This window comes from Fringilla coelebs, assembly GCF_963513975.1.
Source record: "Fringilla coelebs genome assembly, chromosome: 22".
NCBI lineage: Eukaryota > Metazoa > Chordata > Aves > Passeriformes > Fringillidae > Fringilla > Fringilla coelebs.
The window spans coordinates 9,641,520-9,666,550 of record NC_140048.1 but is presented as its reverse complement, the minus strand read 5'-3'; the positions used below and the strand labels follow the sequence as shown (position 1 = coordinate 9,666,550).

General features: G+C 51.0%; 1 protein-coding gene across 1 annotated transcript; it reads right to left on the bottom strand.

Annotated features, from left to right (window-relative positions):
* Nucleotide 1: 1 nt before the first annotated feature.
* On the bottom strand, nucleotides 2-16,991 carry PIK3CD (phosphatidylinositol-4,5-bisphosphate 3-kinase catalytic subunit delta; the record flags this gene model as incomplete). The annotated part of the gene is made up of 22 exons (XM_084220196.1): nucleotides 2-2,077; nucleotides 2,599-2,731; nucleotides 2,941-3,086; nucleotides 3,301-3,424; nucleotides 3,768-3,935; nucleotides 4,184-4,262; nucleotides 4,524-4,633; nucleotides 4,836-5,014; nucleotides 5,594-5,693; nucleotides 6,252-6,395; nucleotides 6,556-6,677; nucleotides 7,159-7,326; nucleotides 7,489-7,548; nucleotides 8,135-8,265; nucleotides 8,586-8,682; nucleotides 11,494-11,715; nucleotides 12,371-12,460; nucleotides 12,759-12,908; nucleotides 13,512-13,691; nucleotides 14,430-14,653; nucleotides 15,722-15,950; nucleotides 16,851-16,991. The coding sequence occupies 22 exons, from the start codon at nucleotides 16,989-16,991 to the stop codon at nucleotides 1,940-1,942; spliced, it is 3,135 nt and encodes a 1,044-aa protein (XP_084076322.1). The 3' UTR covers nucleotides 2-1,939.
* Between the last annotated feature and the right edge of the window lie 8,040 nt (nucleotides 16,992-25,031).

Below are 25,031 nucleotides of genomic sequence, written 5' to 3'. Positions count from 1 at the left end.
CTTTTATTTATTTCTTATTTACAAAACATGTACCTAACGCAACTGAAAGGCTAAACATGTAAACATTCTCTTCTTGCAGAACCACGGTTTGGCTTAAAAAAATACTTCTTTTCCAAAGGCAACAGAATAAGCACAATCAGTTTGTACAGAGTTAAAAAAAAATAATGACAGAAACATCTCTAAATAAATAGAAATAGGTCTATCATTCTGAGCATATTTATAAAAATGAGAAGCCACTTGTAATGAAATGGAACATTTTTGAAAATTACCTAAGTTTCTATCTTTAGTACAGTTCAGCTTGCTGAAAACCATCAAGTGAGCTGCTGCTTTGTGAATTTGGAGTCAGAGGCTGTTTGCTGACCCAACAGAGCTGTCAGAGATTTATCCAAGACTCTCTCCCAGGGCGTACAAAAAAGAAGGTTCACATGATGATTCACTGAATTTTTACTGCTCGTAGGTAAGTCAAGTTTTCCAGACTAAGTAAGCTCTGTAGAACTGTGCTCAGTTCTTGCAGCTGATACTGATACACCTTTGTGTTATTGCACTTCTCAAAGTGAGGGACAGGACAGGAGCCCCTGCTCTGAAATCTGTGAGGGCCTGGCCTTTCTGCTGTGAGAGGGACTCAGGAGAGCAGGGGGCCAGTGCTGCAGCACCCTGAACACCAGGCTCTGGCACTGCAAAAGAATTGCTTTTGCAGTTCTGGAATTGTAGTGTCTTCCCTTCCACAAGAACCTGACTGGGGCTGTGGTTTCAGTGCATCTCACCTTGCACAGGGCCCAAGACATTTTTTTGCATACTTTTTGCTCTGTAAATTAGTTTAATAAGCAAGGAAGTAGCAATATTTACTCTATAAAATGGAGCAGAGGCACAGGACTGTTTCTCACTGATCAGCCTGCATAGAGCTCTAAATCCTGCAGTATTTCCCTCTAGTACCAAAGCAGCTGTTAGAGCCTGAGTGCTTCAGTCACAGTATCATCTGAAGGTGTAGGAAAAGGGGCTTTCCCAGGGTTAGATTAAATTAAAATGAGGTGTCTTCTATGCCAGAACTGCTGCTTCTACCAACAGGTGCTTGAGAGGCAACAGGGTTTGTTTGTATTAATAGATCCAAACCAGAACAGACCTCACAGCTTAACATCTTTTATGAAAAGCAGTAAGTATGTACTTTAATTTGAAAATGCAATCTTAGCGTTTTCAGGTTTGAAACCAAAATAAATGCAGGAATTACTTGAGGCTCAACTAAAGCCTAACTTTGGAAAGCAAAGTACCTGATCCAGTGGCCACCTCAAAGCTGCTTTTGTGCCATCAGTTCTAGACAGCAGTAGCTGAGTTCCAGCTCAGTTTCAGAACACTTTGGCCTCTGGAGTAGACAGAAAGCAATATGACAGCCTGGATGTTTTCATCCTGTCTCAAGGCAGAGTAAAACCATTTATCCAAGTCAGCTTTGGTGTGCTTTGAGCTTACCCACCTCAGTGGACACTGACACAGGGCAGGAGTGACCACATGCTGAAGTTAATGCCTCTAAGCTGAAATAGTGGTGTCCTAGATAGGCTACAGGCATAGGGGGATCTCTGCTCAGCTAAATTTTCAAGAAAATAGAAATACAGACATTAGCACACTGGAGGGATGTTACAACTGTCTCAACTCTTCCATTGAAACACGTATTTGAAGCTGAAGGAGTTCTCAAGGGTACAGTACCTCTACCTACCTTCACTGTATGCAGTAGTTTTATTGCCTCACGTCTCTCCCTTGTCCCCCAAAGATGTACAGCAGCCAGGGTGGTGTGGCTGAGGGCAGGCCAACAGTTTTCAGTCATGCAGCAATGTCTGATCTCTGGGAATGAGGTGGAGGATCTTGCACACTGCACCGCTGTTCAGTCTTCAGGCACCTGTCTGTCAGTGCTGGGGCTGCTCTGTTCTCCGGAGCAGGGGCAGCTCCTGCTCTACTGCCTGTTGTCTTTGGAGACGTTGTGTGCCAGCCAGTTCACTTTGGTTTTCCAGCTCTCCCTCAGGGCTTCATTAAACTTCACTCTGAAGTGCTTCAGTGCCTCCTCATCAGTTTTCCCAAGGGCCAGGGAGTCCTGTAGGCAGGAGGCACAAATCAGTGCACAACTGAACAAGTCACTGCTCAACCAGTAAGACGTTTATTCATAAGAAATTACTCAATAGAAAGGAGCAATGGAGTAGCCATTGATTATTTCTAATTGTTCCTGCAGTTGCAGAAGGCTTTTTCTCTGATAAACACTTGCACCCTCTGCTTCTGTTGGTGCAGGGCACATTCTGTATTGCTCATATTCTGGTCTGCAGCTGCCAGGGATGGGTGGTTATGACTCAGGAGGCAAACTAGGAAATGAGAGCCAAGGGATTTGCCTCCTTCCCTGTAAGCAGGCTCCTGCTGCCTTCAGGTGAAGAACCTGAAGAGGTTTCTGAGCACCAGGACCTGGCATTCCTGATGTCCTGCACCAGGCATTGGGCATCCACTCACTGCTCTGGAGCTCATCTGCTTCCAAGCATCTGGCCTTGCACACTGAACTCCTCCTCCTCCCCCAGCCACAAAATGAGGTGCTCAGTTTTAGCCCCTTGCATGGGCTCTGCCTCTTACCTTTAGGTACTGGATGTCTTTGGAGCAGCTGAGCTCTGGCAGCCCAGCAGCCTTCATCAGTGCAAAGAGGTGCAGGAAGAGGAGCCCGTGGCGCCGCAGGATCATGTAGGCCCTTTCACAGTAACCCCTGAACCTGAGCAGGAGCAGAGACAGCCAAAGGAGTGAGGACTGCCAGCTCCACCATTCTGAAAAGCACTTAAGCAGTCTGAACCCTGCTCTCTCCAGTGAATAACTTATTTACTGTCATCTGTACAGGCAGCTAGAAGCTGCACATTGGTGGAAATAAATACTAAACATTTAGAGCTTCAAAAGCTGAAGTCAGGTTTAACTCCCAGCACTTACCTTTCAAACTTCTCATTGTTGTTAGTTTTTCCTTGCTGGATGACATGCACAAAGTCGTAGGTTAAGATAAAAGGGACTCGTTCTCTATTAATACCAAATTTAGTCTTGAAGTTCCCCAAAAAGTGACCAAAATCAATATGGAAGAGCTGCAAATAAAAAAAATTTTAAAAAATCAGAATATTACCTGTTTTAGCTGATCAGAGCTGAGTTCTCTTCAGTTACTGCATTGAGCAGATCCTGGCCATAGGGTTGTGGGAGAGGAAGAGTGGCCCTGGCTTTGGGCAGAGCCCCATGTCCAGGGCCCTGCTTTGGGCAGAGCCCCATCCCGTGCCCGCCATCCCCTCCCAGGTGCCTCCTTACCTGCCCCGTCTCCCGGACCATGATGTTGTCGCTGTGCCGGTCCCCAATGCCCAGCACGTAGGTCGCCACGCAGTACCCAGCACAGGACAGGGTGAATTCCTCAATGGCTTGGTCCAAGGCATCTCTGGAGAGGGTAGGAAAGAGTGAAAGATAATTTGACTTTGGCCTCCAGTACTGCCCCACGGGAAGAGCTGTTTTCAGCTGCAGGAGAGGGGAGGGGAGCTCCTTTGGATTGCCACAGTGCTCTCTGGAGGCAGGACTCCCACCCCTGCTGCACAAAAATGAGCTGTAAGCTCTGTTAACTGAAGGGGTCTCAATAAGGTGATGTCCACAATCTCCATGGAAATGAGATCCACACGAGGCCTCCGGGTGTGCCAGGCACGGGAGCAGCCGCAGCCCGCGCAGGACAGCCTGGAGCTGTGCAGAGCTGAAGGAGAAGGAGCAGGGAGGGGAAGGTGAGCCCTCACCCCGGGTTCTTGGACTTGAGCCAGTTGAGCAGAGCGTCCTTGTTGAAGGCAGCCGTGGCCACCATGTTGCTCTTGTTGAGCTGGATGTTGGCGATGGTGTCCGAGTGCATGACCACCTCAATCAGCCCCGTCTTGTCTCCTGTGGAGAGGCAGCCATAAGGGGTCATCCTGCAGAGATGAAAGAAACCCTTCCACTGAAATCCTGCCCACAAATGCATGGTGCTGACTTTTAAGCTTTCCCTTGCCTGCCCTGTCTCTTCCCTTTCTGCTCTGCAGTTCTGTTGCCCACCCCACAGAAGCTGCCCAGCTGCTCCCACAACACCAGACAGAGCTGCTGGGGGCAAAAGGACCCTGCAGAGAAAGCAGCCTCTGCACCCTGACTGTCAGTGCAGGACAGCTGTGTGCACACTGCTCACCTCAGGTCCAGGCCCTCCTGCTTCCACAGGATGTCCATCAGCTGGATCATCTGCAGAGTCAGCATGTCCTGGCGCAGATCTGGGCAGCATTGCAGGGGAAAACAGAATTTTACTGTTCAAAGGCATCCAATTACTGCAGTAAAATCTTAATTAAAGGGGGAAGCAGGTGAAATATAGAAGAGAGTTAATATAAATTTTCAGATTATTACCAAAATACTTGCCCAAAACCATTAAAGTTCCTAATTTACACAACATTTTAATGGTCCAGATTTAGGCCCACTCACTCCAGTAAATACTTGAGACTTAAAGATATATTTTCACAAGCATAATAAAGACTTACCATCTCCATTTTTAAAAATTATACCCACTCCACCTCCACCTGTCTCTTCAGTATTAAACACAATCCACAAAGGTTTCATTTTGGAGTCCATGAAGGTGCACTGATCCACACTAGAGGAAATAAAAATATTACCCTCAGTTTCCATCTATTAAAACATCAGCCATCCAAGCTGCCAGTCCTACAGCAACTCCACCCACTGATGGACTTGGGGCTCCCATGAGGAAAGAACCTTGGGAAAACACAAAGCCTGGCTCCAGTGTGAAACAAAGCACAAAATTCACACAAATTCAGAGGTGCAGATCTCTCCCTTACCAAACTTCAGCGAGGATGATGTTGGGGTTCAGGGGGGACTGGAGGTGGGAAAGGGCTTCCCTGTAGGTTTCCTGCTTCATGCACATGTGCATCATCTCCTTGGTTTGAGGCTTGGTGGCCTTCTGAGAACTCACTTTCACAAAGTCATTAAGAGCTTTCATCTTGTTCAGTGCTTCTCCCTGAAAAAAGGGAGGGATGAAACAAGGTTAACAAATAGGAAATTCCTGGAGAAAGCTTAAAAAACATTAAAATCTCCAGTGAAATGTAAACCTTGGTTCCATCTCTTACTTCCTCTTCAATTTGTAGCAATTTCACATACTGCAGCAAAACAAATTTAGTAGTATGTGCTTGAGGAAGACCCATAATTAATTGTGGATACTCTGCTGGGCACAAATGCATTGCAGGTAATGGCTGCAGCAGGAATAAAGCACATTACCACACACCAAAGGAAGAAGTGAGGTGCCCTGGCTGGAATAGTGCAGAGGATGAGACCAAGAACCCAGCCTGCCTTGGTTGCTTTTGGGGAGTTCTGGTTGTGAGCAGCTCCCACTGAACAGCACCTCGCCCAGCTGATCTGTAACAGCAGTGATGGCACATTTCAGACCATTCTAGACACACACTGCAGCCTGTGTGGGTGAGACCCCCAGAGCCAGCAGCCCTCACAAGGCTTTTCTTGTACTCCTGGCAACAATAATTTGGGAAAGCCAAGAGCTGAGAACGAGCCCCAAGGCAGAGGGAAGGCCCAAAGCAATCAGTACCTGCTTCATCAGCACCTTCATGTGGTGGGTGCTGCCCCGGCAGTAGGCTTCCAGGATCAGCCCAAACCTCAGGGAAACAGCGGGCACGTGCATCTCTGACCTGGGCAGGGAGCAGCAGTTAGAGCAGTCACTGCAGGGCCACCCACTGTCCCTTCAGCAGCCACGGGGAACCACGGCACAGCACCTGGCTGCTGGCTACATCCTAGGGAATGGGGAAGGAAAAATAATGCCCCCACCCCAGAGGGTGATGGAGGAAAACCATTGCCTGAGGTGGTGAAACATCTTTCTGGGTGACTCAGTCCCCAGCCCCTCCTCTGAGAACATCACCTGCCGAGCAAGAACAGTTCAGAGCTTATGGCTCAGAGCTGGCAGGTGGCCATGGAAGCCCAAAGCAAATTCCAGCTCAGAGGCATGTGTGTAATATAGTCACAAATATATATAAATTCTGGAAACAGAACCTAACCCAAACATCACCACTAGAATGACAAAAGACAAAAAGAAATTAATAAATAACCAATATTGTGCCCTCCTGGAATAATTCTTATTGAGTCACCCAAGGTAAAAAGTAGCAGTTCCCACTTCACAGAGCAATGAAGGACTCAGTAAATGCTGTCTTCCCTTGATTTTTGAGAAAAAGCCTGAAAGATTTGCTCTTCACCTCAGATGCCAGAAGAGGAAGTGGCCGATCTTGCGGTTGGATAATGCCCTTTCCAGCAGGAACTTGGTTAATTCACAGTCTAGGTAGGATTCGTACTTGAGCACCTGGACAAGCTGCAGCAGGTATTGGAACACATCATCATCCCTGTGGACAGAGAGGAAACATGAAACACAGCCTTGTCTTCACTGCCATGAATGTTCTGTAAAAGGTGCAAAGCCAAGACTGTCACTCCTGTTCACAGCCCCTCAGCAGCCCTGAGCAGAAATAGAAAGGGCTCTGCCTCTCCCCTGGGGACAGCACTTACGTCAGCTTCTTCAGGGAGTTGATAGCAAAGGAACCAACATAACGGTCAGGAAAGCTGAAATCCAGCAGCTCCAAGGCATTCAGGACAGGCAGCTCTGGCCAGGTCTGAAGCAGGGAAATCATCTGTAATGACCAAAAAGAAAATAGCTCAAAAAAGGAACAAGGCTTTTATGACAATGGATATAAATCTGAAATTCTACTGATGAAAGAGCAGCTCCTTACAGGGGGTCACTATTTATAGATGCCTCACAGCAAGTTTGCAGATACCAGGTCACAAACTGATCCCTTGAGGTGGCGTGTGCTGATCTCTTACTATCATTTAAGAATATTCAATCCAGATACTTTTTTTCCCAAGAATTATACAGATTTTTTTCTTGCTCCAGCTTCTTGAAGGGATAAACAAGACCTTGCTGGCCAGTAATGAATCTGGGACAGCCCCCAAAACCAAACAGAGCCCAGAAGAGCCAGAGCTCAGCTGGGAACTTCCCTGAGAAAACTGTGAAACACCCCTGGCTCAGCTGGGCTCCCAGACCAAGCACAGGAATGTAGACACTGAAAGACGGACCAAAACAGGAGCCCTGGCTGCCAGCCCCAGCATCCTCACCTGGGCAACATCCTCGTGCTTGTTCCACTTGGTGATGACCAGCAGCTTGGCCAGGGCCTGCGGGTACTGGTCCCGGATGTCGTACCTCATCTTCCACACCAGGTCCTTCTCGTGCTCGTACAGCTCCGTGTGGCTCCTCCGCTCCAGGATCTCCTTCAGCTGCAGCTTCTGCACAGCGAGAGCACACTCTGGGCTCAGCCAGCCCACAGGGACCCTGCAGGGCTGGGCACCAACCAGCTGGGTGAAAAGTGCTGGGAGGGGTAAGGGGGAAACAAGCAGTCCATGAAGCCAGGCTGGCAGGCAGCTGAAAAGGGATGCCAGAAGACTCACCTCCTCAGAATCTTCTGGGGCAGCTCGGGGCTGTTCTCCATTCCTTCCCAACTCCAGCAGCTGGGACACAAATAAAGAGGGTGAGAAAGGCTCCCAGTTCCTCTGTAACTGTAGTCACCATCACCTCATGCTGCATTGGAGGTCAGTCACTTGCCAGTCCCGGGCTCCCCTTTCTGCCTGGCACAGGCTCTGAGCCAGACCCTGCCTCTTGGGGAGCACAGGGCTCCTTCCTCCCCTCTAACAGGCACATCTCTTCCTCCACTTGTCTGGCCAGTTGCAGTGACAGATGGAAAATCTCCACCTCACACATGGCATGTTATCACTCTGCTGAAAGGGAGGGAGCTGCCTACTTTCACTCATTTCCCCTTTATTCCTCTTCCTTCCTACAGAGCCTAATGCAGCTTGAAGGCAGCTCAGTTAAACCCACTTTTTAAACAAATGCTCATCTATGAGAGCAGCTTTACCTCAGTAATTCATAGCTTGGAAAAGTATTCACTCAAAGGTCCATTAGGTGAGAGGGAGAAGTGAAATTTTCAGTTAACATTATCTATTAATCAAGTTTGCTTGCGCCCAGTCTCTGTTGATGGCTGCCCCAGAGGTTCCCCATTGGAAGGGACAGTGAGGGAAAAGTGTCCCTGTGCCCCACCTGCTCAAAGGATGGGTAGTACACAGGATGTGCTGCCACGCTGGGGAAGCAGATGACCAAGGCTGCTGCACTCTCAGTGTTGGGGTTGCACTGCACCGTGCCCATGGGGTTCAGAAGTTCCCCTTTCTCATCTGAAAAACAAAGTACATAAAACCCATGAGCCCAAATCTTGTGAAGCTTTGGTGCAGAAAGCAGAGCAGAGGCTGTCCCTGGGCACTGCCTTGGCACTGCCTGGGCACAAGCACTTCACCCTCCAGAGCCTTCCCCAGCAAGGGGCACGTGGCATCCTCAGGTGAGCAGCCACCTCTCAGGTCACACCTGCAAAGCCAAGCTCAACAAAGCCTTGCCTTGGCAGGGCTCCAGCTGCCATCTCGGCACAGAGCAGTGGCCCCTCCACTTCCTGGGGGAGCCTGAGGATGCCACAGGCCAGCAGCTCCCTCTCCTGCCGTACCTGGGAAGGAGGACCACATGTGCAGGCAGCACTCCCCTGTTTTCAGCTGGTCCCTGTAGTCGAAGAGCATCACGTTGGCCCAGGCAATGGGGCAGTCCTGCAGAGACAGCGCTCGTGGGGGGCTGCCCTGCCCAGCTGCAGCAGGGCACTGAGAGACCCCCCTGCAAAGGGACACCCTGCCTGCTCCCCTCCTGAATTCTCCTAAATTAAGAGTGCAAGATGGCATCGGGCACTTGCCAAAACCTGGGGTCTTTTGTGTGGTGCCAAATGGCACCAAACGCCCCCCACAAATCTGTCTGAAACTTCACCACCTGATATGTGGCAAAGCTGAAGAATCTCTAATTTTCCAATAAGACCTTGCTACCCTACATTCAATATTTGAGGGAACTATTACCTATTTCACATACTTCACAATTTGAGGGGAGGGAGAAGAGCTTTAGTTTTGAAACAGGGAACACAGAGTAGGCACGATTTTGGAAAACTAGACAAAGGATGCTAGAAATAGCTCATAATAGGAAAAAAAGGCTTGGCTTCTTTGTACAATAATAAACACTATCTATAGAAATCAAACTTTATGCTGCCAATCCCTCACCCCACCCCCAAAATAAACCCCACAAATCCAATCCAACCCAGCCTCATTTTAGAGGAGGGAGACTCCAACAAGTAAAGTGCCTGGGACATGGCCAAGAAAAAGAACCCATCCCCTGCCCTCACCCAGCTCCCAGCCCCAGAGCAGACACACATTCCACGAGTGAGCTCAGCTTTCCTGCAGTCAGGTTCCCCAGATGGAACACTTGACCTCATGCAGCAGCACTCAGAGCTCAGATCACAGCACAGAAAACAACTGGAAAAGGGGCTACATGGCAGAAATCCTTCACTGAGGCACCCACAAACAGAGCCACTCTGGAGGGAACCACAGGGACGTGTCTGGTTCCACTGGGGCACTCTAGTGCAGCAGCCTTACCCCACAGGACAGCCCAGCACTGGGGGAAGTAACAGAGCCCCCATTTCCCTCTAATGTGACAAAATGAGTCACTTCAAGCCTCTCACAAACCTTGGAGCTGATTTGATTACTTCAAATATCTTCAGTGAAATCACATTTGAGACATCAGCTTCCAGACAACAGGGAAAAGCCAAATAAAACACCACCACCAGCAATAACCTTTTCTAACAGAGTAAATGACATCTAACCACAGCTCAGAGCCTGCCAAAACACAAGGCAAGGTTTCTGGTGGATAAGGTCCAGCAAAACAAGGATCCAGCATTCTAAAGACAGCCATCTCCTGCGTGATTTAGAGAAACACTGAAAGCCAACCCTCTGGGTGACATTAACCCTCTGACTCATTCAGTCAGCCTGCAAACATGCCTGCTTTTGTGGTAGTAAATGATTTAGTCCCACCTATCTGCTCTGGACAGGCTGCATATAAACAACATGTATGGAATTAACCTCTGAGTAAGGAAAAAAAAATAACAATCAAAACAAACAAACAAAAAAATCAGTGTGCACTCTGTAACCTGCCCTTACCAATCATTTGAAATTATTTCTGGGCACTTCACTCAGAGCTGTAGCTCACCATGGGGAAAAATTCCTTTTTTCCATGCTCAGCTGTAGTGAATGTTGTGATTTTATACTAAAAGCTCATCAGAATGTACCCACCTTTTCCCAGCACCAGAACACACATAAGTTCATCTTAACAACTCAGCTAAACAGACTGGCTCTGTTTTGTCAATCAGAACAGCAAGATTTCCTTCTGACTGCTTCAAAACTGAAAATTATTCCAGTGTGACCACAATCATCCAGCCAGTGGATGAATCAGATCTTCTGTCCAACAAAAGCCTCCAGCAAGAGCTGGGGTTCTGCTATTCTTAAATAAAAAAGAAACCCAACAATAAAACTGTTAATCCTGGTCCTGGCCTCAAAATGTTTCCAGTCTGAAGTCTTCAACCCAGAAATTGGTCTCCACGAGCAGGATTTGTGAGCTGGCTGTTGCTCCCAGACATGACTGCACAGTAACCCTGAGAACCCCACTGATGTCAGCACAACAAGGCTCAGTGAACCTCCCAGCAGTGAGGAGAAGGGAGCAGAACTGAAATCTTCTCATCACACTCATCAGTGCCTCATTCCTCTGCACTCTAGCACAGATGGCATGAGTAACCCTCTCCTTAAGGCACGGACACAGTCTTTGGGGTCACAGAAACAATAATTTGCAGAGGCACAAATGCCTTTGCTGCTCATAAAGGAAAGAGCTTGAGGCTTAAGTTACAACTCTGGGCAACCAGCAATTCAATTGCAGGCTGCAGTTGGATCTGCTTTTAGTTACTAAATTATTAATGGGATAGAAGTTTTGGGAAGCGAGAAATATCACTACCTCTGATTAAGATGCTCAAATCAAGAGCTCCCAAGGTGATTTAACACTTTGGTGAGTTTGCAACACCTGAGCAGTGACCTTGAACAATCTGCACTTTAATTTTACCTTGCCATAACCAATGTTTACATTCCTCAGTTTATTCCCCCTCCCTAGCTGGTAATTTGCTCCACTGGGAATTTGGAGGAAAGACCTTGTTAGAAAGAAAATGCAACAGAGATGATGGTTTAACCTCAACTACAAAACAAGGAAGTTGCAGAAGAGTGAAACAGGGACACCAAGATAAGTGATTCCTCTTTAGGTCCAGTCAGATGCTGGGTATGTTTCTCAATGGTCTTTCTAGAGAAGAAATTGCACATAAACAGCCTTTCTTACAGGCAGCCACTTCGCAGCTTCCTGTTCCTGCTGGAGCAGTTACTGGCCCTTGCCCTGTCAGCTGCTTTATTAACACAAAGCTTTCTGAAAGCAAAAAGGTTCAGGAGCACAGGATGCGATCTGCAGCCCCGGGCAGCCTGGCTCAGCCCCAGGCTGGCTTCACTTACAGCTTTCTTGGACTTCTTCTTGGTGGAGCGAGCCTTCCTGGCCTTCTCGACCACGGCGTAGAGCGCGAGGCAGAGCCGGGCCATGCGCGGCAGGTCGCGCACGCTGATGTCGAACTCCAGGCGCTGCCGCCACACGGGCTCCGAGCACACGCTCACCTCCGAGCTCGACACGGTCTTGCACAGCATCTCGGTGCCGTGGAACAGCCCTGCCTGCACCACCAGCTGAGGGACAGCAAGGACAGCACAGCGTGAGCCCACGGACTGGCCTGCGTGCTGCAGGGGAAGGGGACAGGGCAGCTGCTCCCTGAACAGGGCATCCCTCTCCTGACTCTTTCCCAGTTCTCTCAGACACTCAGTTCTGAAGTCTCTCTCTTCACTCAGCTTCAGTGAGGACATTGTTATCTTCTCACTTCATGCAGACTTGCATATTGATTAACGTGGCATGTTCTTGCCCAGTTTCCTTCCGTTCCCAAAGGGCAGCTGTTCCCCTTCTCCTCATTTCCCCCTTCATGGCAAACACCCCACACATCCCAGGCCTCTGCTGCCTCCTGCCTTCCCTTTGCCAGCCACCACCTCTCCCATCACTCCTCTCAGAGCTGGGTGTCCCCTGCCCTGCCCAGCCCACCCCAGCCCAATGCCATTACCTCAGGGCAGCAGCTCTGTTTGCTGTGCAGCAGCTTTTCTGGCTGGGCTGCTGTCTGCCCCTTTCCCTCCCCACGCCTGTTGTGCTGCAGCTCAGAGGCTGCCCAAGGGCTGAATGAAGCCCCACAGGAGCAGGTGAGGTCACACTGCCAGCCATCCCTGTCCACCCCACACAGACCAGAGGGCTGTGACTGGGAAAACACACGTGCAAACCCCAGAGTGAGTCAGTCCCCACCTTCATTCTCTCATCTGCATTGACCTTGCTGCCTTGCACCAGCTCGATGTAGAAAGGCTGCTCTAAGGACCAGAGAGAGCCATAGTTTGGCTGCAAAGAGAAAAGGGTTCTGATCAGAAAGAGATGCAACAAAGGCCTCTCAAGTCAGCACCAGAACTCGTCTCCCATTCCATGCTTTTGGGTCCCACAGAAAAGAGCAAGAAGCCTGGGACAACCAGGGAAGCTGTGGAGGGGGCTGGAAGGCTGGCTGGAAATTCCCACCCTTTTTCGTAGCTGGGAACCTGTCCTGAGAAGGGCAGGGAGCACCCACTGCTGTTCCCAGCCCAGCCCAGCGTGTCCCCCAACAGACGAGCCCAGGGTGAGCCCAGGGGTCCCTGTCCCCTCTTACCTTTTTCTTGGGGAGCGGGGGGGGCTTGGAGGCCGCCTTTGGGGGGCTGGTGATGCAGTTGGTCTGCTCGTCCCTCATGGCAATGATGGCAGAGGAGTGCACCATGGTCAGGTGGGGGGTCAGGCCCCGCTGCAGGCAGCTGCGGATGTGCTGAGAGGGGACAGGGTCAGCCAGGCCTGCCAGAGCCACCAGGCCAGGCAGGAGCCCTGCAGGGACTCGGGGAAGGACACAGCAACAATCCAATTCCAGCCCTCAGTTATCTCCTCTTGCTTTATAAACCTGCAACTCGCTGGCCTCATGCTGCCAGAGCTGAGAATATGAAGTGCCTTTTATAGCTGGCATTTCATCAATGGACTCAAATGGCTGCATTAAGGGAAAACACTGAGGAGGATTCAGCACTCCCAGCAGCAGTCTGCCTTGCCAGAGGAGCACATGATTCAGGATTGCTTGCCCAACTTTCAATGGGAGAACCCTCATCCCACCATACAAGCACACAGATATTTCCAGAACCCCAGCTTGTAAATGTATTTACACAGCACTTGGCACCTAGGGACAGGCTTAGACCATTGGCCCCCCCAAAAACAAGGATTGGTTAGGTTGCTGGGAGTACCCTTTGCCCTAGGGAGCATCCAGGTGCTGTCACTGACGTGCTGCACCCCTGCAAACAGCACTCTCTCCTTCACAACACATCCCAACCCCAGCAAGAGAAGGCCATGGGGAACAGTCACTGACAAAGCAAGACACGAGGCTCACCTGGAACTGGTACAGGGGGTAGTTCCCATAGAGATATTCACATTTCCCATTCACCTGCAGGGTGTAGTCCTCTGGCTTCTGCACGGTCTCGGGGCGGAGCACAGTGGCCTGTTTCTTAATGGCATAGCTCATGAGGGTGATGGGGAACTCCCGGGGGGAGATCTGGAACATGAAGCTCTCCTGCAATCCCAACAGCACAGCAAAGTGTCAGACACCAGCACAGACAGGGAGCAGCATTCCTGCTGCTGGCAATGAGGAGCAGCGTGGGAAGGGACAATCACACACATCAGCCTATGGAAAGTAGGGATATGTTTGCCAAACTGGGCAGGAGCAAGTTTCAGCAGTGTAAGCATAAGGCTGGAAATCAGGAACTTAAATTTTCAGCAGAATCACCAGGTCACATGGCTGCCAGTGATTAAAAACCTTCCCACAGTCATTCCAGCAGCAGGGCAGAGGCTGGAAGGGTCCCCATGCTCAAACACGCTGCTCTGAAGGTGTGACCTTGATTCATGCCCAGGCACAACAGGCAGAACGTGAACCCAGGCAGGGGGCAGGAACAGGGGCCCATGGCAGCACAGAGCAGTGTTTGCTGAGCATGAGCTGAGCAGGCTCCTGAGCTTCCAAAGGAAAGCCAAGTACTGGATTCCGTGCTCCTTTCCTACCCAAACCTAAAAAGGTTTCCAGCCCACATACGTGCAGCAACCTCAGTTTCCAGCCAGCCAGTACACCCAGTGCACGTTCAGGAGGGACAGCAGCTCCCTTCCAACCTTCTCCACAGGCAAAGCAGTCTGGAGAATGAACACTGAACACATGCAAACACAGTTCAGGCACACGTTATTCTGTCTGCACACGCACAGAGGTTTCCAAAGGAAAAGCACAAACCATCAAACACCGTGACAGAAAAGTTTTGTGCTTTACCCCACCAGACTGGAACCTGATGTTGACAAAAATGTTCTTGTTGGGGATTTGCAGCGAGGAGAGGCCCTTGGTGGCGGGCTCCAGCTGCAGGGGGAAGTTGTACTCCATCCACGCTGCCCAGCCCAGCTGCTGCCGCTGGGCCGCCTTCTCCTCGCAGAACTGGCACATCTTGGCACGGAACTCGCTCACCTCCGGGTCCTGCACGGAGTCAAACTCGTGCAAACCTGGGTGCAAAGCAAGAGGGGAAGGCAAAGTAAGCATCTGCAGCCACTGAGGGAAATGAGTCCTTTCCTCAGGTGTCTGTGAAAGTCTCCCTGACCCCATGTTTAACACGCGGCCAAAAGCAGAGTCAGCCAAGCTGCCAGCAGGCCCCGATGGACGATGTGCACTGGCACTGTCCCCACAGCCCAGCGCTCTGCCACCACCTTCCCTGGCCCTGCACAGGCAGTGTCCCCTGCATGCCCTGCAGAGGGATCCTGCTGCTGTCCCAATGTCCCAGCCCTGCAGCCATGCTGTGCCCGTGAGGGCTGTGTGCCCCCAGAGCCAGCGGCCATGCTGTGCCCATGGGGCCTGTGTGCCCCAAGAGGCAGCGGCCATGCTGTGCCCATGAGGGCTGTGTGCCCGCAGAGCCAGCAGCCATGCTGTGCCCGTGAGGGCTGTGTGCCCGCAGAGGGAGCAGCCAGGGGCCCGTGAGGGCTGTGTGCCCCCAGAGGGAGCAGCCAGGGGCCCGTGAGGGTTGTGTGCCCGCAGAGGCAGCGGCCATGCTGTGCCCGTGAGGGCTGTGTGCCCGCAGAGGCAGCGGCCATGCTGTGCCCGTGAGGGCTGTGTGCCCCCAGAGGGAGCAGCCATGAGCCCGTGAGGGCTGTGTGCCCCCAGAGCCAGCGGCCATGCTGTGCCCGTGAGGGCTGTGTGCCCCCAGAGCCAGCGGCCATGAGCCCATGGGGCCTGTGTGCCCGCAGAGCCAGCGGCCATGCTGTGCCCATGGGGCCTGTGTGCCCCCAGAGCCAGCGGCCATGCTGTGCCCGTGAGGGCTGTGTGCCCCCAGAGCCAGCAGCCATGCTGTGCCCGTGAGGGCTGTGTGCCCCCAGAGCCAGCGGCCATGAGCCCGTGAGGGCTGTGTGCCCGCAGAGGCAGCAGCCATGCTGTGCCCATGGGGCCTGTGTGCCCGCAGAGCCAGCGGCCATGCTGTGCCCGTGAGGGCTGTGTGCCCCCAGAGCCAGCGGCCATGCTGTGCCCGTGAGGGCTGTGTGCCCCCAGAGCCAGCGGCCATGAGCCCGTGAGGGCGGGCTGACCTTTGCCGATGAGCAGGCTGATCTGGGAGTTGATGAGCTTCTTGGCCCGGTCGCCCTCGCGCGCCACGAGGCGCAGCACGGGCAGGAAGGGCTGGATGTCGCAGAGGCGGCGCTGCTCGTCCTCCAGCTCCTGCTGCTCGGCCGTCTGGTTGATGCAGGTGAACACGTAGGCCTCGGGGTCGCTGAGCATGTGGAACAGCGGCTCATACTGCGCCTGCTTCCAGAGCACCTGCGGGGGCACGCCGCTGTCACTGCGCTGCTGTCACCCTGCCCCTGTCACCCTGCACACCTCACCCTGCCCACCTCACCCTGCCCGTGTCACCCTGCACACCTCACCCTGCCAATGTCACCCTGCACACCTCACCCTGCCAATGTCACCCTGCACACCTCACCCTGCCACTGTCACCCTGCACACCTCACCCTGCCCCTGTCACCCTGCACACCTCACCCTGCACACCTCACCCTGCCCCTGTCACCCTGCACACCTCACCCTGCACACCTCACCCTGCCCCTGTCACCCTGCCCACCTCACCCTGCCCACCTCACCCTGCCCCTGTCACCCTGCCCCTGTCACCCACCACCTGTCCCTCAGCACACAGCTAAGGCAGAGCACAGCCCAAGGTCCTCACAGCCCCCTGGCACTCCCAGGCTGCTCCTCAGCCAGGTCTGGTGGCTCCAGCTGGAGCTGAACTGCTGGGCAGGTTTATTTGTAGGTGCCTTTAACTGACTTCCTTTCTTCCTTGCCTTTTGTTTCGGGCAATGTCAATCCCTCAGCCTGAGCATTTCAATAAGCCCCACCTGAGCATCTCACAGTAAACACCTGCTGACTCTGGTCCTGTGAAACACAGCAATTACTCACACTGGAAACAAAACTGGGTTAAATAACTTGCCCCCAGTAACATGAAATCTGTCAGGATGCCAAGGACAGGAGCCAAGAGCTTCTCAAGTCTTGTCAACACTATCCAGTTCCCAAGGATGCTTCTCTCCCTGTGGATAGCACTCTCACATGACTTCACATCCCTTTTTTGACTCTCGTCCTAAGTGCCTGCTGTTGGAGGCAGAACTCTGCAGTAGATGACCCCCTGGCTGTAACACAGACTGTCACCCAAAGCTGGGAGAAGGCTGTTACCTGCTTGATGGTGCCCAGGCTGGCATTGCAGGGCACTGAGAGGTTTAGGTATATTCCTGTGGGCAGCAGAAAGTCCACCTGGATGTTTTGGTTTTCCCCCTTGGACCAGAATTCTGTAGGGCAGTAAATGCCTGGGGGCATCCTGCTCACTGCTCAGCTACCACCTGCAAGAAAAGGGAAAACAATCTGGTGCTGTTGACTACATATAATCTGCTCAGTTCTGTGCTGGGCTCTGTAGAAAATGAATGTGCAAAATAACCTAAAAAAAGGAAGGTCAGCACAGCCTTAACGCTCAGGAAAAGTTAGTAAAAATTCCACTTCAGTGCCTTTGAGTCACATGCAACTATAGCATTTGTTTGTATTTCAATGCAACCCTCTCTTACTCCCTTCTAGGCCAGGATTAACATCTACACCTGCATTTGACAAAGAAATAAGAGAATTATCTACTCTGGAGAACAAAGGCATTGTCCCAACAGCTCATCTATGACCAAGCAGCCAAGAGAAACAAGAAGTTCCTACCCCTGGCTGTGTAAGGCAATCCTCAGGCCACATGCTCCAGGCTCCACTTTGTTTTTCCAGAGCTCAGTTCCAGTCTGCAAGAGGGAGAAAGAGTTGATGATGGTTCCAAGTATGCATGCATTTTTATACACAGAAACAAATAGTACTCTGCTGTACATCCCCCCTCTACAAGTATAGAAAAACGAAGTTGAAGGGTGAGGCAATCAGAATAAGTTTGTTAATTCCATCTGCAGCCCGTCCCTTGGCAGGATGCTACAGTTTATTTCCAGCACATCCAAGGAATGCAAAGAGAACAAGAATCTGGTACAAGATCAGGTACAAGCTGCTGTTTTCAGACACAGAATGACACAAAAGGCATTCACCAGTAGCCTGTCAGACATTTCCTTTCTCAAAGACCTGTAACAAAGTCTCCATCCATTTGCCCACAAGCAAAAGGCTACAGCATTAAAACCTTTGGTTCCCTGCACATATGACAAGTGTCCCCTGTGCTGGAGACTCTGGAACTGCTGGCACTGGTTCCCAGCAGGAGACAAGGAAGTGGCTCCAACTAACTCTCTGCAACCACCCCAGCAGAGAAACCAGCTCACCCCAATTCCCTCTCAGCAGTTTTCCTGCCAGGTCAGCAGAGGAACATCCCAGTGGTACAGCCTGGAAGGTGCTCAGCCCTGAGCAAGTCTGTGTCCCTTCTCCCCAGCCCATGAAACCAGCACAGCATTTCCCCATTCACAACTTAAAGCACAGCTTTGCAGCCGTGGCTGTGGAGACGCAGAAAGGAGCTGAGCAAAGTGCAGCTGATTCCCAAACCACAAAGTCCTGCTGGCAGCTCCTCAGGAGCCAGCCCTGCACACCAGCAAGCACAAGGAGCCCAGCATCTTATCTGCCAGCTCCTGGGAGCACACCACTTCCCTGTCAGCAGTGAGGTCAGGATTCCCAGAAACATGAGCTGTGTTTTATCTGTCCTGCTTCCTCAGCACAGAGGCTGCATCACCACAAACCACCCTGGGCCTCGCAGGGAGGGCAGCAAAGAGGGAGGAGGCAAGGCTGGCCTTGTTCTCTGCCCATCAACACTAAAAACAGCAGGTTTCTGGTGTATCTGCTACCTCAGCCTGAATCAGCAAACTACCACAACCCTACTGACCGGCAGAGACAGAGACACAGCCAAGGCTGAGCTGCTTCCTCCTGCTGAGGATTTCTATCTGGCACCACGTCCCAGAGAATATGAAGTGCCTCCCTAAGCCACGAGCACTACAGTGTCAGTTCAAGTTCAGCACCTTGTCTTTCCAAACTCCCTGATTTAGAGGATGGCAAAATTTTTTCCTGGTGTGAATATACCAAAGGAAAAATATCTCTGGACTTCCATAGTTTCTAATACAACATTTACCAAGACTCTCCCCTTCCCATTGCTAAATTCAAAATGTTTTACTTGTTGGAGCTCAGATCTGATGTGACAGTTCTTACAGCCAGCTCTGCATAGATGGGTACTGTGCACTGCCTAATTTCCCTCTTCCCCTTTTTCTTGGGAAACTGAACAGTTCTCCAATCTTGTTTGCACTATCTTGACCTCATGAGTACAAACAATTACAATTCCCTTTTCTCTGGGTCGTTCTGCCATTTGTGAACAGCCAAGTGCAGCATCACTCCTTTTTGGCAGGGTTTACACTACTGGAGTATTTTGAGATATACTCTCTGTCTTTCACTGCAGCAGTCTTCCTCAAAAAAAAAAAAAAAAAAAAAAGAATCCTCTAATATAATTGTCAATTTTTAAAGCCCAGATCTCTTCATCACTGGCCAGGAAAAGTGGTGGAGGAAAATAACCATGAGACAAAATTTCACTTTTTAGATGAAGGCAACTCCACTACTTCCCCTGTGGCCTTTGCCTCGGTTTATTATCCTTCACTCTGCAGGAAAGCTACAGACTGCTCTCTCCTTGCAGTATTTAGTGTGCAGGTAATAAATGTGTATCCTCAGCAAAGAGAGGAGCTGGCCAAGGCAGAGCTGATGCCCACATGGGATGAGTCCATGCACTAGGACAGAAATAAACCCTCAGTTTTACTGAATGCCATGAAGAGAATAGAGGCACAGCATCAGCAACAGGAGGGAACACAGGTGAGGAATCTGAGGCAAGGTAAATTTGTGCAGAGTGTCAGGGAGCAAGAGACACTTCTGAAACCACCCAGTCAGTATTTAACAAGCCAGCAGCCAACACAAAACCTACTAACACAAATTTCAATTTCCTCTGGTGAAGTTTATCAACCACAGCTGTGGTGTTTACAACATTTAACTGCTTTGGAGAGGAAAAGGTAAAAAAAACCCCAAAAAGAAAGCAGCAAGATCAGACATGGAGCAGTGCTCCCTTGCGAGGCTGCAGCATCAGACACACACAGAAGCTCCAACACCCACAAACAAATTGCAAAATTACAAAACCCCAGGACTACCAAAATACCTCTCGAGCTTATAGGAAATGAGCAGTGCAGAGCTCACAGGTGATGTGCTGCGTGGGAGACTGCAGGAAGTCACTTTCATTGCAGGCATGGCTTTGGCTGGGGGAGAAGACCACGGAATTTTGAGATACACACGTGTTTGACATGGCTTTAGCACACAATCAGTACACTGGGCAGAGCTGAACCAGCTCTGAGCTCTCACAGCACTTCAGGGTGCTCTGAGAGTGTTTTGAGCTTGGTCTTGACTTTTTGGTTGGGGTCATAGGGTAAAACAAGCCCACACTGCAGACAAGTCACTTGACAGTAAAAGTAACCCCCAAATTCCCCTTCAAGACAGATGGGGAAGAATCCTGCAGCAGGTAAGTGTGTCAAACTGTGCCTGCACATGAGAGCTTGGGAGAGCAAACCAAACCCTAGCAGGGTTTGCTGGGGACTCACACCCAGTGCCAGTCACTCCACCACACACAGAACCAGGCTGGAGCTGCTTCCCCTTGGTGCAACAGGTCAGACTCTGCTGCTGTGCCCACTGATGTTTCCATCACAGCTTCCAGCAGTCTCCTGTAAAACAGGATCCGAGTCTCAGCTGTGCCGTGGGGCCATCTCTGCCCTCCTTCAGCTCCTGGAAAAGGGCTGCACCACAGCCCTGTCTCTAGTTCCTCCTTCCACACACCCACAAGTGTCAAACTCAGGTCATGAACCAGGCAGGAAAACTGGGGACCCATTAGAAAAGTGTGGAAAACCATTCAAGCACTGAACAATCCCTAAAATCAAGAGCCTGGCTTTTTATCTTCCTCAAACCCTGGTTTACAATATTTTAATTCCCTTTACTTGGTTTACCATCCTATGACTTCTACCTCCACCAAATATAAAAATCAAATAAAGTTTTTTTTCATATTATCAGCTTCCATTTTGTACATTGATCTCTCCTATCCTGCCACACAGTTGCCTGCACTGATTCATTCATTCTTTCAACAGCAGTTCATTGTTCATCCAACTCTACATACCAGACACACAGTTATGCTGCTTTGACAATGACTTTTCTTAGATATTTCTGAGCCCCTGGTTAATCTGACTTTTACTTACACAAACTATTAGATAGATGTAGCTGTACCATGAACTGTCCCTGGCAAGGGATGAAAATGCCCACACCTAACTCTTCAGGCCTCTGAGACACTACAGAGCATGCCCTTCCCTACCAGAGGTGCCAATAAAAACCAGCACTTAATTAACGAAAATCAGCATCTTCTGTGCATCCAGATGTCACTGGAGAACCATGGATTTTTGTTCTGGTCATGTGAAAACTACAAGGATCAAGCTTTAAACAACCACTGGGGCTAAAGAATCCCCTGGCTTGGGCCCTTCCTTTCATGAAATAAATACTGCTTTGAGCTTTTAAATTGTTCAAAGCCCACCTCACACACACACTCCCACAAAACAGACTCATAGGGAAAAGTAATGGAAGCAGAACTACACTAATGTGATCTGAACTGGGGATAACCTTGTTTGTGTGCAGGGCTGATGATGAAAGGGGTTATCAGCAAGAGAAGAGATAGGAAAGCAGAATGCACATGTGGTGATAAAAACAGGCTGCAGTTTTTGGGGCTCCCAGCTCCAGAAGAGCCCTAGAGCAATATGCCATCATTGAGGCTCAGCAGAACCTTAGATCCAACCAGAAGCAATAGCCAGAGGGAGAGAAAGAGGAGTTCAGGCAAAGAAACTTAAGAGAAAAATAAATGTAAAGCCATTTCTCATTCTGGGAGTACAACACTATCACCACAGAGAGACATCCCAGAGAGAGAAAAGCATCTGATGGGACACTCGAGAGCCTTGGTGGAAACTTCCAATCAGCTTTTGGGCAAGTTCACAGTACTGCCTGAGGAACTACCTAGTGGGAAAACATATATTCAGTGGTTAAAGCAAAAGCTTGAAAACCAGCACTGTGCACAGCTCTGCTCCCAAACCTGACAATTGTTTGCTGCACAACATCAAACAACCAACTCCTCCGTGTTTCAGCTTTCTCACATGCACAAGTACAGCCTGTAACTCATGAGTGGTGTTGTAACTCTTAAATGCTGGCAAAGGGATATGAGTTCCTTGCACCCTTGCTATTACTGCTAACACAGGCAGAGCCTGGGAGTTGGAGGAAGTTGTGATAAACGAAAGCTTCCAGCTGAAGAAGTTGCCGAAATTGGGTTTTTTCAACTGTTCCCAACGGCTCCACAATACCAGAAACCAGAGCCCATCTTGTTGATGGAAACAAAACACAAGTCACGCATTTCTAATGACTTCTATCATGACATTCACCTTTCAGGTTCCCATCTCAGGCACATACAACGTGCCATGTTCCAGACTCCCATGCCCTGCCAAAGACATGATCCAAAGCTAACCCACAGCAGAAACACACATGGCTGAGCCAGGCAGCACAAGCCCTACACCAGGACAGGTCCAGATGACCAGGTGTTGCCACTCCCAAAGCCCGGGAGGGACAACTGTGGCGACAACGCGCCATGTGCCAAAGCCACCTAAAGGCCAGGCAGACACCAGCAGCACCCCGTGAGGTGGGCCGGCAGGTTACTGGCCAAAACAGCCAGCCCGCTGCCCGCCATCCATCCATCCATCCATCCATCCATCCATCCATCCATCCATCCATCCATCCATCCATCCATCCATCCATCCATCCATCCATCCATCCATCCATCCATCCCAGCGCTGCCACCAGCACGGGGGACACAGCGCCAAGGGCGGCCCCTGGGCAGCTCGGGCCGCTCAGCGGCTGTGCCGAGCCCCGCTCTCCGGGAGGCTGGAGCGCTTTTCCCGAGCACAGCAGCGCTGCTCGCTGACGGCACCCGCTCGGAGCCGGCATTTGCCGCAGGCGGCCCCTCAGCGCCGGCCGCGCACCCCGGAGCCCCCGGCCCGCCCGGGCCCCGGGCCCCGCTCCCAGCCCCAGCCCGGCCCCGTCCCGGCGCTCACCTGCGCTGGCGGCCGGGGGTCCCGGGGGCTGCGGGGCTCCCGCGCTCCCGGCCCCGCTCCGGCGCCGCCCCGGCCCCGCCTGCCAAGGGGCGGCGGAGGGGCCGCGCCCGCCGAGTCCGCCCCGCCCCGGCACCGGCCGGGCCGCGTCCCGGGGCCGTCCCGGTGCTCCCGGCCCGGCAGCGCGGCCCGCTCCGCACGCACCGGAGACGCCGGCGGGGAAGGCGCGGCCGCAGCCGGTGCCGGCAGCGCTCGGTGCTGGCTGCAGTCGGTGCCGGCAGCCGAGCGCACCGAGTGTCCGGAGCATGACGTGGCCGCCACCCTCTGCCGCACTGGCGGCGAACCGGAGGCACCCGCGGCTCGCTCCCGGTCCGCAGGGCCGCACAACAGCACAGCAGCGAGGGCAGGTCCTGCGCGCACATCTGTGCGTGGAACTGCCCGCACAAGAGATGTAAAACGGCTTGAGATCCACTCCTTTCCTGGAAAGCACTGCTTTGACAGCCTCGGTCTGCTCTTTCTTCATCTGGAAAAAATGGGGCAACTCTAGAAATTCGTCTGGAAAAAATCATGTGGGAACCCTAGAAATTGGCTGACATCAAGTCTGGGAGAAAAAGAGGAGAAGGGCATTTAAAGGGAAAAGACATGGAGTGCAGGAGACAAGGAGAGTGCCCCAAAGAGAAGGGGAGAGGCCGTGGTGGAACTTGCAGAGTGCTGGCAGTGGGTAACAGTGCAGTAAGGGTGGGGAATATCCCAAATCCCAAAGCAGAGCCAAGTGGATTTGCGGGATGAGAAGAAATCTCTGAGGCAGACAAGGTGCCCGTGGGTCCAAAGCAGGAGCAGGGTGGGTTTTAACACACCTGGTGTTCCACTTCCACCTGCTAATCACGGGAACGGGACCAAGCCCTCCTTCAAATGCTGGATACCAAGGACACAGAGGGTTGTCCACTCGGGTTTTTTCTCTCCCCAACCTGTTGTACAGGTCCATGGACTGCAGGGGAAGCCCACCCAGGCACTGAAGCACTGTGCAGGGTCTCATCCCACCAGTTCCCCTCTTCTCACACCCCTGGGGCTGCCATCACCCTTTGCTCAGTGCAGCTCTTCCAACTGCCACGGGAAATTAGTGGCTCCAAAGCAGCAGCAGATGGGGACAAGAAATGTTTCCAGTGTTCAAAGACAATCATTCCTCTCTGTCTCATTAAATTTTCAGCAGCAATTAGATACTCAAAGACCATGTGCTCATCTGAAAAGTCTCTCTCTTTTCACACATCTCCTCTGAAATGCCCGCCGTACTTTGGGTCACAAATGAGAAAATATTGGGAATGTGGATTTGTGATTTTAATAATTTCACTGCCGCACACGGAAACAAAAAGCCATGGTACAGTGCATGGTTTGTGCTACTGCGTCGCCTCTACTGGTCCTGCAGTTTTATGACTCTCAGAATCACCATTTTCCTAAAGCTTTTGCTGAGATATGTGATTAAGGTATAAATTCTTCCCCCCCCTCCCCCTACGTTATCGTCCAAGAAAAGCTCATTATTCTTGCAATCTGACTCATTTTTTTTCCCTGAACATTACTAGCTGGCAACACAGATATCTTGCCAACAGTACAAGATGTGACTGTTGAAACATTCATTGTTCAACTCCATTTGAATCTACTATCGTGTCTCCATGTGACCTTATAATGCTCAGAAATTGTCTATTTTAAATCATCGGCCCTGACATGTGTTGAAGATATTTTTAACAGACTGTTTACAGGAATTCTGGTTTCTGTTCTGTAATTTTTTTTCCTTTTCAACAGCTTTTCTATTCATCATCTCCAAGTTTCACATGTACAGCTGTACTGAACACCAACAGGGCATTTGCCCACATGGCCTGTGAGAAATTGGACATCAGAAGCTGAAGCTAAGGGAAAAAGGAACTCAGTCAGAAAAAACATCTACAACCTGCTAAGATTAAGATCTGAGACCTCCAGGAAGAACAGAAGGAAGGGTTACTTAGTTTTTCTTCCGTGTTATCGAGAACCAAACAGGGCTAATGCATTGGAAGAGAACACTGCTAAGAAGGGCAAGTAGAATTATTTCAAATGCATCCAACACGAGGGACGTGCAAGGCATGCCAGATCACAACGTCCATTCCCACAGCCAGTCTGGTTTGCATTCACCCAGATTGTTCATAAAACTTTGAAAGGTTAATTTTGTGTTCTCACCTCTCAAGCTCTCCTGCTGCCTGTGGAAATGTGCTCTGTGCCACTTAAT